Raw genomic sequence first — 12,536 nt, 5'->3', positions numbered from 1 at the left:
CAATAACATGTTAATTAAAATTAGAAATAAATTAGTAATGGACGGAAAAATAATGATCAAACTTCACTGGAAAATGCTAGCCCAAGTGATAACAAATAGAAAAATTATGGCTAAAAATAATCAATTGCGTAGTAAAAAAAACTAAACTAGATTTTTTTGGGCTCTATTATGTTGACATACCAATTTATTCTGTAAACTATGTATGTATAGGTATGTCATATTGTCGATCTTTAAGTTAATTTTGAATCGAAATTCGATTATTTGAAATATGAACATGAGGTGTTTTAATATATGTATATTTAATATATGAATATAAAATACATTTGAAGTAATTTGGATCAAGCTAATATATTTTTACTATCGACAAGTAAATACACATGTACATAAGTATGTATGTAACATATGACATTGAAAATTACTTGCTATATTTAAATCGACTTTCATTTTAACATTGCACAATAGCGTTTTCCAATTTGAATACAAAATTTCATAGGAATCGATTGCTCTTTGATAATAAAAAGTAATAAATTACATTTTGAAAACATTTTTTTAATTTTGAAATGGCTTCGTCGGTGTTGATACATTTTAAAACATTTTCGTAATTTTGTGTTTGGCGATACGCCGTACCAGTAAAAACTCGACTACAAAAGAACCATCATCATACTACCCGACGGAATGAAAAATTTAACGATTACATTAGAGCTGAGTATTTTTCCTAAATTAAAATTGAAGACATATAAATATGTCTATATATGTATAAATTTGTTCTGTTTTCTTTACATACAAACTAATAGATTTTTTTTATTGATATGCATAGTATTTTTGCGACCACTTTTCCTCCACAGTTAGATTGCTGAAAGATACCGAAATGTTATCAAAAAGTGTGTCTCAAAAGCACTGACGTAATTCTTAGCTTTTGTTGCTTTCGGGTATACATCCGATAAAACCCGCAGTATAGCGTTGAGCACCCCACTGGTAAATGAGGTTTTTCTTTTATGATATCCCCGAATGAGATGCGTAATTCGAGGATATCTTACCTGTATATGGGGGTGTCGTCTCTATACCATACGACGAGAAGAACAGAGTCGTTTGGATGCCGAGGGCTGACATCACAAGGAAGTTCTGCTGTACCACCTGCAACTGCAGAAACTTGTAATGGCTCGGGAACGGTGCCCGGCGCCATCACTATACCGGGTCCTGTAAATAAAAAAGGAAATGTATTTTTTACTGTGTCGTATTTAGGAAATGCGAAACGGGATATACAGTCTAATGGAATTTGCGTATATACGGAATCGCTAATATCAAGAGGGACAAAAATTGTAAAGTGGTGAGAGGGAAACATTTCTGAAAAAAATAAAAATGAGAAGAGATACGGTTGAAGAAAGTTGGAAATTTTTAATATAAGAACTTCAAACCGTTGGGTTGTGCTATTGTGACTGGTGTGACGTTATGAAAAAAGCCATTGTCGAGTCTATTTGCTCGACGGTTATTCAGAATAAGGTTGCCGAGAATCCTTGCCAACTTGGCGAATGTCTTTGTGATGAATGATGTGCTTTTTTGCAGTTTTTTTTGCAGGCCCAAATGCATCGGCGAGGTTGTGCAGCAAAATGGATGGGGAGATAGTAACGAATGAGAGGAAAGGTTTTCACCTTATGTGAAAGCCCACCTTTGAGACGGCCACGTTTATAGTAGTTCTTTGATAGAATCCGTGAAACACTTCTCGTAGATCTGACGCCAATATCAAAGTACATAAACATATAAATACATATATGTATATATATATGTATATATATATATATATATATATATATATATATATATATATATATATATATATATATTCATATTTATTATACATACTTAATGTTTCTAACATTCATATGTAGGTGCCATAATAGGTTGCCCCAAGGCGACACCTATGGTAAAATTTGGTATTTAAAAGTTTGGTAAAATTGAACATAAGTACTAAGAAATTCTATGCATTCCAATACAATAGCGCAATTGATAATAATAATAGCTTAATACAATCGCGTAATTGTAATTTTAATAGAGTAATAAATTGGTACGATCAACAAATTCGATATACGACGAATTTGCGAGGAACACATTGAGAAAATGAAGCATGTCGATTTTATTGGATCTGTCACAACAATTAAGCTACATAAATCGGAAAGTTCTAGCAGGATACGGTCAACCTGGTTTTTAGCCCAGATTTCGTCAACAATGTATTTTATTTATCTTTTTAAAACCATTTAAATATTTTTTCACCACAAAAAGTTTTTATTTATTCACTAACAAGTGAGCTACGCTGTGTCTTATATGTATGTAGTTGTACGTATAACAAGTATGTATTTACATGACAAACAAATATGTAGGTTGTATTATTTCGAAGCTAAGTATAGCTCGTTAAATTTTAAAAGCGTCAAAATGTGTATTTTCCATTTCGTATGAGGAGATAAAAATCATACTGTTAGTAAAGTGAATTTAAAGATATTTTATATCTAAATATTTTAAAATGTAAATTCACTTTTTATAAAAATATCTGAATGCCTTTTGTAAAGTCGGTCAATTAAAGAATAGCAAAAATGTCGCGTGCAAGCTATGCAATATTTTTATTTTATTTTTAAGTGACAACGTCGTAAGTGTTTTTCGCCAAGTTGGTAGATTATTTTGCTGTGATAGAAGAAATGGGTGGGGTTGGAAAAAGGTCGACTAACAGTTAATGACCATGGCGATGCAATGAGACTAGACTGTAGAAGAAATTCAATAAAATGCCGCCGTGACCAGGTTACATCTCCCCTACGGTATTAGGGATTTTCTTCAGTAGAGATCGCTGGGGTTGGGGTGTAAGGGAGGGTGACTTCACACGTACACCGTACGAGACAGACAATTTATCAAAAGAAAACGATAACGCACACGATATTTTTTTAACGGGTCGATTAATCGAATCATGCGATTTTTCATAATGGACATATCTTACAAACGTCAAAAAATAATATTTTTAATGTTCATATCTACATATAATATATAGAACGTTGTTTTGTATGTATATATGTATAATATAAATAATTCAATTAAAAAGAAAACAACGTGGGAATTGCTTTTTTTTAATATATGATCGATGTACACGAGAAATACCACAATTTGTGTATGCGATATCTCGCGAGGGGAATAATTTAGGTTTTATGCGCTTTCACATAATTTAGTTCGGGGGCTCCGACATAACGTCTCCCTGTATGGTGGTATATCACTTTAGCCATAATGGAGTTTTGTGGTCTGAAGCTATGGTAATACTTTGCGTAAACAACTCTAAATATATTGAAAAAAATGTCACACGCATAAATTTGTACATATAATATACAATTTTATTATGCTTGACATCGTTTGTCTATTTTTTTCTTGAAAGATTACAGCGATTGTTCATATGCGAGTGACAAATAGTTACGAAAAATTCTAAATTTAAATATATTGCAAAAATACAAAAAAAGTAAAGAATGTACATACATACGATGTATGATGTATATATGTATGTATGTATGATGTATAATCATACTTTAAGCGAAATTACCACGTTCATAATAAAATCTTAGATATATGTATGTATGTATGAAATAAAAATAAAAATATATGTAGGTACATATGTGCATGGTTTATAATAATTAAAATCTTGCGATGCCCGGCGAAAAAAGAAGTTGAAAAAAATACTCGTTGAAATGGCTTCGTAGAAAGTTCAGACGATTCCAAGCAAATTGTAATTATTATAATGTTATGCAAACCATTTTGATTTCTTTTTGGTTTTTCTATAAGAGATGTAAGTCAAAAAGTTAAATAAGTATAATTAAATATACCTCCAGAGTGGCTCTTCACGAAACAATTTATAATAATATATTTATTTACGGAAATAAATAATTAAGTCAGTTACTATGTAGATACAAAAACAGTCAGTCAGTAGATAAAAAAAATGACAGTAAATATATTCATAAATGTGGTCATCAAAAACAATACATGGTCAATAAAAAATACAATATTGTAAAATTTTAGACACTATATATGCTGAATTCTCTATTCCGGTATCTCAGTATGGTTTAAACGCAATTGTTCTACTAATTTTGGTATTTCGAAACATGCTTTTTTTGATTATTGGTAAATAATTAGATATTTATATCTTATTTTTTGGCTTGAAGCACTTCTAATAATTTTTCACGTATTTTTTTACCGGAATATTCAAATCATACCATGTCAAGTTTTCAGAATAGACACATCATCAAACTGTTCATATGGATATCCTTCTTTTGAATTACTGACTATTTAATTTTAATGTTAGCCCTATTATTTAAATTACTGATTATTAAAATTAATTACACATCATTTAATTCATCAACTGACCACAAACATACTGCCCAAATAGATACAGACTATTTATAATACTAACTGACCATTTTAATATATTACTGATAGCTTATTTAATTTACGGTCTGAAAAACGGAATCGTCAACTAACCATTTCAATACAGGTATTTTTTTTATTTTATTACAATTTTGCGTCATAGTGACATTATTGATTTTCTCTAGAGCGTCATTATGGCTTAATAAATACATAAATTGAAATCACATTTTCAAATTATTATGTTGACAATTGGGTGAGTCAATTTGTGAGGAACCGTTTCGACAATTAAATCCGCTAAATTGGTAAAATTTAGTGGAAACGTTCGATTTGGATGTCATAATATCCAAATCTGATTAGCAATAAATACTATATACAATGTACATACATACATACATATATGAACACGACACATATGTAGATTCAAAAATATATAGAGCTTTCTCCCCGATGATGGCTACCAATCTCAAAACTCAATTTCTTACAGCGCATAATGATGAAAGGTTTATAGAATTGAGCCGTTATATTTAAAAATGGCGGAAGTTCAATTTTCGGTTCCAAAAAAACACTCTGTTTGACTAAATTCACAAATTGTTATCACTTCTTTTAATTCGATATATCCAGAATTTTGGAAAAGCAAAATAAACGTGTTACCGGTCGCCACTGTTTTTAAATATTGTTAAACGCAAAATATTATATTAAATGTTATGCCGCTTTCAAATATAACGGATCAATTATAATTATTTAAAATTAAATATAGGTAATTGATACTGCCTACTAAATCCTCTCATTGGCTTGTCTATGTAGTGCAGAATAATTAGTTATTGCATCTAATATATAATTTCGAAAGAGACTTTGTATGTATGTAACATTCGTTGGTTGGTTATTGGTTGGTTGGATGGGAACAACACATTCGATTCATTTTTTTTTCAATTCATAGGCACCGATTCGATTTGTTTCGATTCAAAGGATTCGAAGTCCCCGAGGGCGCTGCCGGGGGCACAGTCACAGGGGGCGCAGCAGCAGGGGGCGAAGCCTTACCCGATTTCTCTTCGGATTCTGATATATGTACACATAATTTCTAAAGAGTATATATGTTTGTTTGTTCGTGAGAGTCAATTCAATAATACAACAAACGAGTATTCAAATAAATTTATATAAAATAAAACTATTCAAATAAATTTCATAAAATGTTTACTATTAGATTAGTCACATTTAAGAGGTTTATTTTACAAATACTGAGCGAAGACGGGGAAAACCACTGGTCTATATACTATGTATGTATGTATATAATATCATTGAAAATGAAATTTATGTTTGAAATTGAGTACCAAATGAAGTTGATGACCCCACACATACAAAAGCTTGATATAAACTGAATAATGGAGCTTCAAATATATCCATTAGTAAAACACGAAATCGGCTTGAAACGAAATTGCGATTACGTAGCTAGATTACGACACGTACTCGTAGTCCCATTTGGGTCGATTTCATGAATGAATTGGAATGATCTGCGATGCGACGGTTTGGCAAACGAAACACACGAGTAGATACGCGAACTATATATGTGCATACATAGTAGATACAACGGAATATGCTTTTCGTAAATAAAAATAAATGAAATCATCACAAATTAACGGCTGCTGAAGCGATAAATCTCCGTGTCATTAAACTAATTTGCTTGCGCGTCTCGACGTCCATCTTCGTCGCATCGGAGAATTTTTCAAATTCCGACGCGTCTCCCCCCCTGCCACCTTCTTACGATTTTTTCCTTTCTTCATCTGCGAGACATTGATTTATCCGGTTTTTAGTTAACTATGATTAATGAAGCCGCGGTGAAATATTAAAACCGGCGGCGGTGAAGTGTCGAAACGAGGCCGAAAGCCCCCCTCTTCCCATACTCCCTTGAGCTAAAACTGCGGATCCATTCATTACCTGCAAACAGAACAGTTTCTCAAGGTAAGGGAAGAGGGATGAAATGTACTTACAATATTATTATGATACGCAATAATTCGCTTGCGGGAATTGAAAGTGTTGTCATCAATCAATTGATAAAGACGATTAAAAGCGCCTTAAAATGTTTTTCTATCCATTGATAATTCCGGAGGAGAGCATTTATACGAAGGAAATCAATCGTATCTATCGTACAAAGCTCTACGATTTTTTTTATATATGTACATATGTACACACATACATTGGATCTTAGGTAGAAATCTAGCATACCTCCCCTATTTGAAGAAAATCTTTAGATTGATACTTCAAAGTATTTCAATTTCAATGGAAAACTGTTTTTCAATCATGTATTTTATTTTATTTTTAAAAATATACCACGGTGGCTTAAAAACTTCAGAGAAACGTGAAGATATTACAGAAGTTATAACGTAATACATACATAATACGATAAATATACAAATTATAATATAATATAACCAACAGCATAGGTTAATGGTTAGCGTGTAATTTATTATATATAGGTACATTATACCAGGAAGGCCTAGCAGGTAAACCCTAATGCGCCTTCCTGGCCAATAAATAATGCAGCATTTTTATTACATAAGTCGCTGAATTATGAGACACTGAAAATTCGAAATTAACGAGATATCTATGAATTTTAACTTGTACATAAATTTTGATTTTGATTTTTAAATGGTTTTATTATTACAAAATTATTTTCACAATACATCTTATATCTATTTTAATAGCTACTGATCTACTGATCATTTTCTATTTTACAATTTTAATTTAATTTATTTCGTTAGTTATCATAGTATTATATTATTCTATTGTTAATGTACAGCATAATAGGAAAAAGAGCTCGAAAACCTATTTATAATCCTTATAAATGCTCATAATACATCTAATACATACTATTAATTAAAGACTCTCTAAAGCCGCGGTTTCCAAACTTTATGCTACTACGCCTCCTTAAAAAAAAATTTTTATTCCGCGCCTCCCTCCCTTCATTTTATTTTTGAATAATAATATAGACACGTTTTAAATAATAAACATTTATTTAAAAACAATGAACACTACAATAGACAGAATAATAAAAAGGTTTTGCTATAACATAAATTTAAACGAACACGTATATTTATTTTTATATTAAATTACTAATTAAACTACATCTAAGACATCAAAATTTAATGCGAAGGATGTTTTTGTTTATTGGCACAAAGTTTATCAAATCTTGGGGGGAATATGGAGAGTGCCACTAGTAATTCCTTTTCGACTATTAACCTGGCTCGATATTTGGTTTTCATTGCAGCTAGTGCCGAAATGCTCGTTTCGCATAAATAAGACGTTACAAACGGTAAAAGCATTTGCATTGCTTTGCAATACAAAGATTCATACTCTGCACTAAGATTCATCCAAAATTTAATTATGGTTTCATTTTGAAAATTTCGTTTTAGTGAGCTATCGCTTTTTCTTTTTCGATGGTTGTCTCGAATTCATCTTTCTTCATTGTACATATTAAAATGGAATGGAGGTCTTTGAAATAATTGGAAAAATGCAGCACTAAACCATCTAAGTGGTCAATAAAAACATTTTTACTTGATTCAATATTGGCTGTGGCCCAGAAATCATTGGAAAGTGAAAACATATCCAACTCATTCTTTTGTAAATTTGATTTCCATAACTTCAACTTTTTAATGAAAGCTTTTACCCTGTCTTTTTGAAAAAGTGGATGTATTTGTGATCCCCGCATTGATTTATTTAAACCGCTCAATTTTCCAAAAATTTTAACCAAATTGGCAAATTTAACAATAAAATTATCGTTCGACCACAAATGTGCCTCTTCATGTTGGTTTTCTTCGAGAAAGATTGCTAATTAAATGTGTATATAAAAATGAAAGAAAAATAATCATTCATGCATTGAATTTTTACTGTTAAGCTACGATATGAAGTTTTATTTATTTGTAGATATTATGGTATGAAAATTATTTTTTTATTAAAAAGTTTTGGCGCCTCCCCTGGCAATAGTCCGCGCCTCCCCAGGGCGGCGCGCCTTTCAGTTTGGAAACCGCTGCTCTAAAGTCAATGACCTAAGGCTGATTATGTTTAGTAATCTGTGTTTATACCTGAAGGGTATAGACATTTTGTTGTAATCATCGAGACTCTTCACAAGTGTATTAGTATGGTTATTAGTGATTCTGTCATAGAATCTACTGGTTCTATGACAGAATCACTAAATAAATTTAATTGTACATTAATCATACTCAAATAGTGGTAACATAGTTGGTAGGAAGGTTTTTAGCCAATTTAATCAAGGAACCATTTCAATAATGAAATCAGAAAAATTGGCAAACTCTGATTGGAAACGATTGACTTGGAGTCACAATATCCATGTCTCACCAGCAGCACTACCGATGTACTCAGAAAAATTCTTTCCAATCGAGGTCAGCTCATGGGATCGTTCCCGGTGCCTCTCGGTGTTAAGCAGAAGCTTAACGACCAAGCTATACTGCTGGCTATATATGCTATATATACATATGTGTGTATGTAAATAATCGCACCACAAAACCACACATGAGATGAATTCGTCAGATTAATGAGTGGGCAGTCGATTTTAATTAGAACTGTCACAAAATTTATGCCTGAAAACGTTGGCAAACTCTAATGGGAGACGGATTTAATAATCATTCCAATCTCGGTAGTATATTTACCTACACGTAATCACCGAGAAAATCGAATAAATTTTCTATTCCGGCCAGGACTTGAATCCACAATCTCTCTACTATAAAGTATTTGCTTAATAATTGAGTTACTTATAGCTATATATATATATACATACATAGATAAGAATATGAATTTGTGTAGAATAGTAATATTGCAAATATGTATAAAGAGGGCAGTGGGGAGGGTCGGAAAGGAAGGCTTAAAAGTGGAGCTGAATCGAATTTCGCGCTCATTGAACGTCAATATTGATTATAGATATGGAACATGGGAGGATACAAATCGGTCGAACTTTAAACGGAATTGATGGTTATTGGTCGATTTAATATGAGGCTAAAAGCCCCTGTTGCTCTTGCGGTAATCACCGAATCAAAGCGGACAGCACTCGTATGTAATTCCGATTATCCGTATATGCGAGCATTTATAGACGGCTCTGCGTTCGAAACCATTCGCGTTTCCGAGATATCAAAATTGGAAAAGTTGATTACGTAAAAAATTTAAGCGACGAAGGATGAATCGCCAAAAGCGAGAAAGTCTGCGCGGCTGAAATTTTCGATTGCGCAAATAAATGTAGCCGTGGAATACATTAGCAAACCTGACTCGCCCGTTCCATTGATACTCCACAGCGCCGTGGAAAGGAAACATATTTAAATGTCAAAAAATGACTTGCCAGTTTCACGGTAGTACACCACCGTATGATTAATGAACTGTTTCATTTTTGATTTGCTGCGTATAAAATAAACAATAGATTTTGACGTGCGAAATTAGGTCGGTGCATTATATACATATGTACGTATATGAAATACACGTCAAGCTAACAAACTTGTTAAAAAAAGTGGAAATTTTATATATATTTTTAATTTGACGTACATATATATATTTATTTATTTATTTATTTTTTATTTTTTTATTTTCTCATTTAATTTACACCAAGAAGGCCTAACAGGTAAACCCAATGCACCTTCCTGGCCAAAGACAATTATATAAACATATATGTAAACCATCCATATATACACAAATTCTTACACGTATACACAAATACAGATACATACATTCATAAATATAAAAATACACATATATACATATACATACATACACACCTACATATATATATATACATACACACATACATATACATATATACATATACATACACACATATATATACATATATACATATACATACATATATACATATACATATACATATACATATATATATATATATATATATATATATACATATATATATACATATACATACATATATATACATATATATATATACCCACACATATATACATACATATACATACATACACATATACATATACATATACACATACATTACATACATCCATAAACATACAAACATTATACATGCATATACACATAAACACATCAATACACATAAATAAAGATAAATTACTCATATATATATATATACATATATATATATATATATATAAATAAAAAATAGCATACATATATAAATATAGATAAAACCAACATACATACACATTATGCTAAATAATAACATTACAAAATGAAAACAACATGTGTAAATATGTATGTAGCTAGAAGTCATTTAAAATATGCTGCCTGACAGAACTGTATGATGAAGTAAAAACATCAAGGCTCCCAGAAAGCAGGTTAAATAGTCGAATGGCTCTTGAAAGGGGTGAGTCATCAAGCACATTAGTCCTGGCCCGAATAGGTAGGAATAGAGTTCTGGAGCGAGATTCTCTCAGTTTCTCAGGTACTCTAAGTTTAAGATTACACAGAACTTCAGGAAGATGATATTCACCCCTTAGAATTTTTAGAAAAAGCTTACCAAGATGATTGTTTCTACGTGAAGCTAAGGAGTCAAAGCCCAAGGAGCCCATGACAAACTTACTAGGAAATAAGTAGGGATAGCGCCCAAACTCTCTCATGTAGAGATAGCGAAGAAATTTTCTTTGCACCCTCTCTAACATTAGCGTGTACCTTAAATGATTAGGACTCCATATGGCCGAACCAGATTCAAGCAAACTGCGCACCAATGTAGTATACAGTAAACGCGTCACTCTGGTGCTATTAAAGGCGCGTGAGTTTCTGATGACGAAGCCTAAAGTTTTTGTAGCCCTATTGCACACATCTTGGATATGAGAATTAAAATTCCAGATATTTGAAAAAGTAATTCCCAAATCCTTGATATGTGTGTGACGGGCAAGAATAGAGCCATCAATATTGTAACCAAATTCAATTGATGATCGAGATCTGGAAAAAGAGACAATGTGACACTTTTCAACGCTTATCGGAAGACAATTTGAGTGTGACCAAATAACGAGTGAATCTAAATCGCTCTGTAGCAGTAGAGCATCGGAAGAAGATTCAACGCACCTAAAAAGTTTTAGATCATCTGCATATATACGCGTTCAAAGCTGCAGAAGGATTAAAACCATATCGAATATCGAACATGATGGTCGGAGACAAGATTGAACGTTGCAGCCGTTTCCAAGAATGTCGAATCCAATCTGACAGTCCAATTTGAAACTATATACATATATGTATGTACATTAAAGTAGATGTTGGATTCGATTTACGAATGCGAAAATACGAATGTTTGGGTTGGTATGATTATTCGTATGATTGCTTAGATTTTCATTCCCCGTTATGTATCCCAATATACATACATATATGAATGTGCAATTTATTTTATTTAATACACATACATATATCACAGTGTCTTCACAGTTTTTTAGATTATGGAAAATTTGTCAAAGAATACTAAAATCATCATATATAATGCTGTTGTCCGATCACATTTTATGTATTGTGGTTCTGTTCTGTACTTGATGAATTTGTTAATTAATGATAAGTTATAAATATTACAGAATAAAGCCATGAGGAGTATCTAAGTAATAAATAGGTATACTAATATGAGATCCATGTTAATGGAATTAAATTGGATGAACGTTCGTGATACTCTGAAAACATGTACATATGTTTATTGGTTTTTATATATACGATTCGATAAAAAAAATACCTAGGTATTTTGAAAGATAGATTAAAATAAAATAAGAATAAGAAGAAAATATTGTATGGAGGTGTTGTTACTTATAATAAGCTGTCAGATGAAATAAGAAATTTAAGTAATATTGATAAATTTCTTGTAGCTGTATGGCAACACCTCTGTATAATTGTGTAGATAGTTATTTTTATTTTTTGGGTGCATATGCGTATGTACATATATGCATGCATATACTAATATACTATTATTTCTATGATTGAGTATAATTAGTTATTAAGCTATATCTTATATAAATAAATGAGTAAACATTACACTGTGACCAGACAAAAATATACTACTTATGAGAGTATACATGCATATATGCACAAAAAATAAAAATAAAAATAAACGTAAAAAGAAAACAAAATAATTTTTTCTCAAATTCAAAAACGCTATCAAAGTGTAAAAGGTTGTTTAGCAAACTATT

The 12,536-nt window shown here is 31.5% G+C and overlaps 1 protein-coding gene across 1 annotated transcript in view; it reads right to left on the bottom strand.

Moving 5' to 3' along the window:
• Positions 1–12,536, bottom strand: part of LOC143911950 (kin of IRRE-like protein 1) — a 52,619-nt gene that overhangs the window by 7,455 nt on the left and 32,628 nt on the right. Inside the window, exon 2 of the mRNA XM_077431050.1 lies at positions 1,038–1,197. Within this exon, the coding sequence (XP_077287176.1) occupies positions 1,038–1,197 (160 nt within the window). The remainder of the gene's footprint in view (positions 1–1,037; positions 1,198–12,536) is intronic.

This window comes from Arctopsyche grandis, chromosome 5, assembly GCF_051622035.1.
Source record: "Arctopsyche grandis isolate Sample6627 chromosome 5, ASM5162203v2, whole genome shotgun sequence".
Classification (NCBI taxonomy): Eukaryota; Metazoa; Arthropoda; class Insecta; order Trichoptera; family Hydropsychidae; genus Arctopsyche; species Arctopsyche grandis.
Note: the sequence above shows the minus strand (reverse complement) of the source record. Positions and strands in the feature narration are given on the sequence as shown.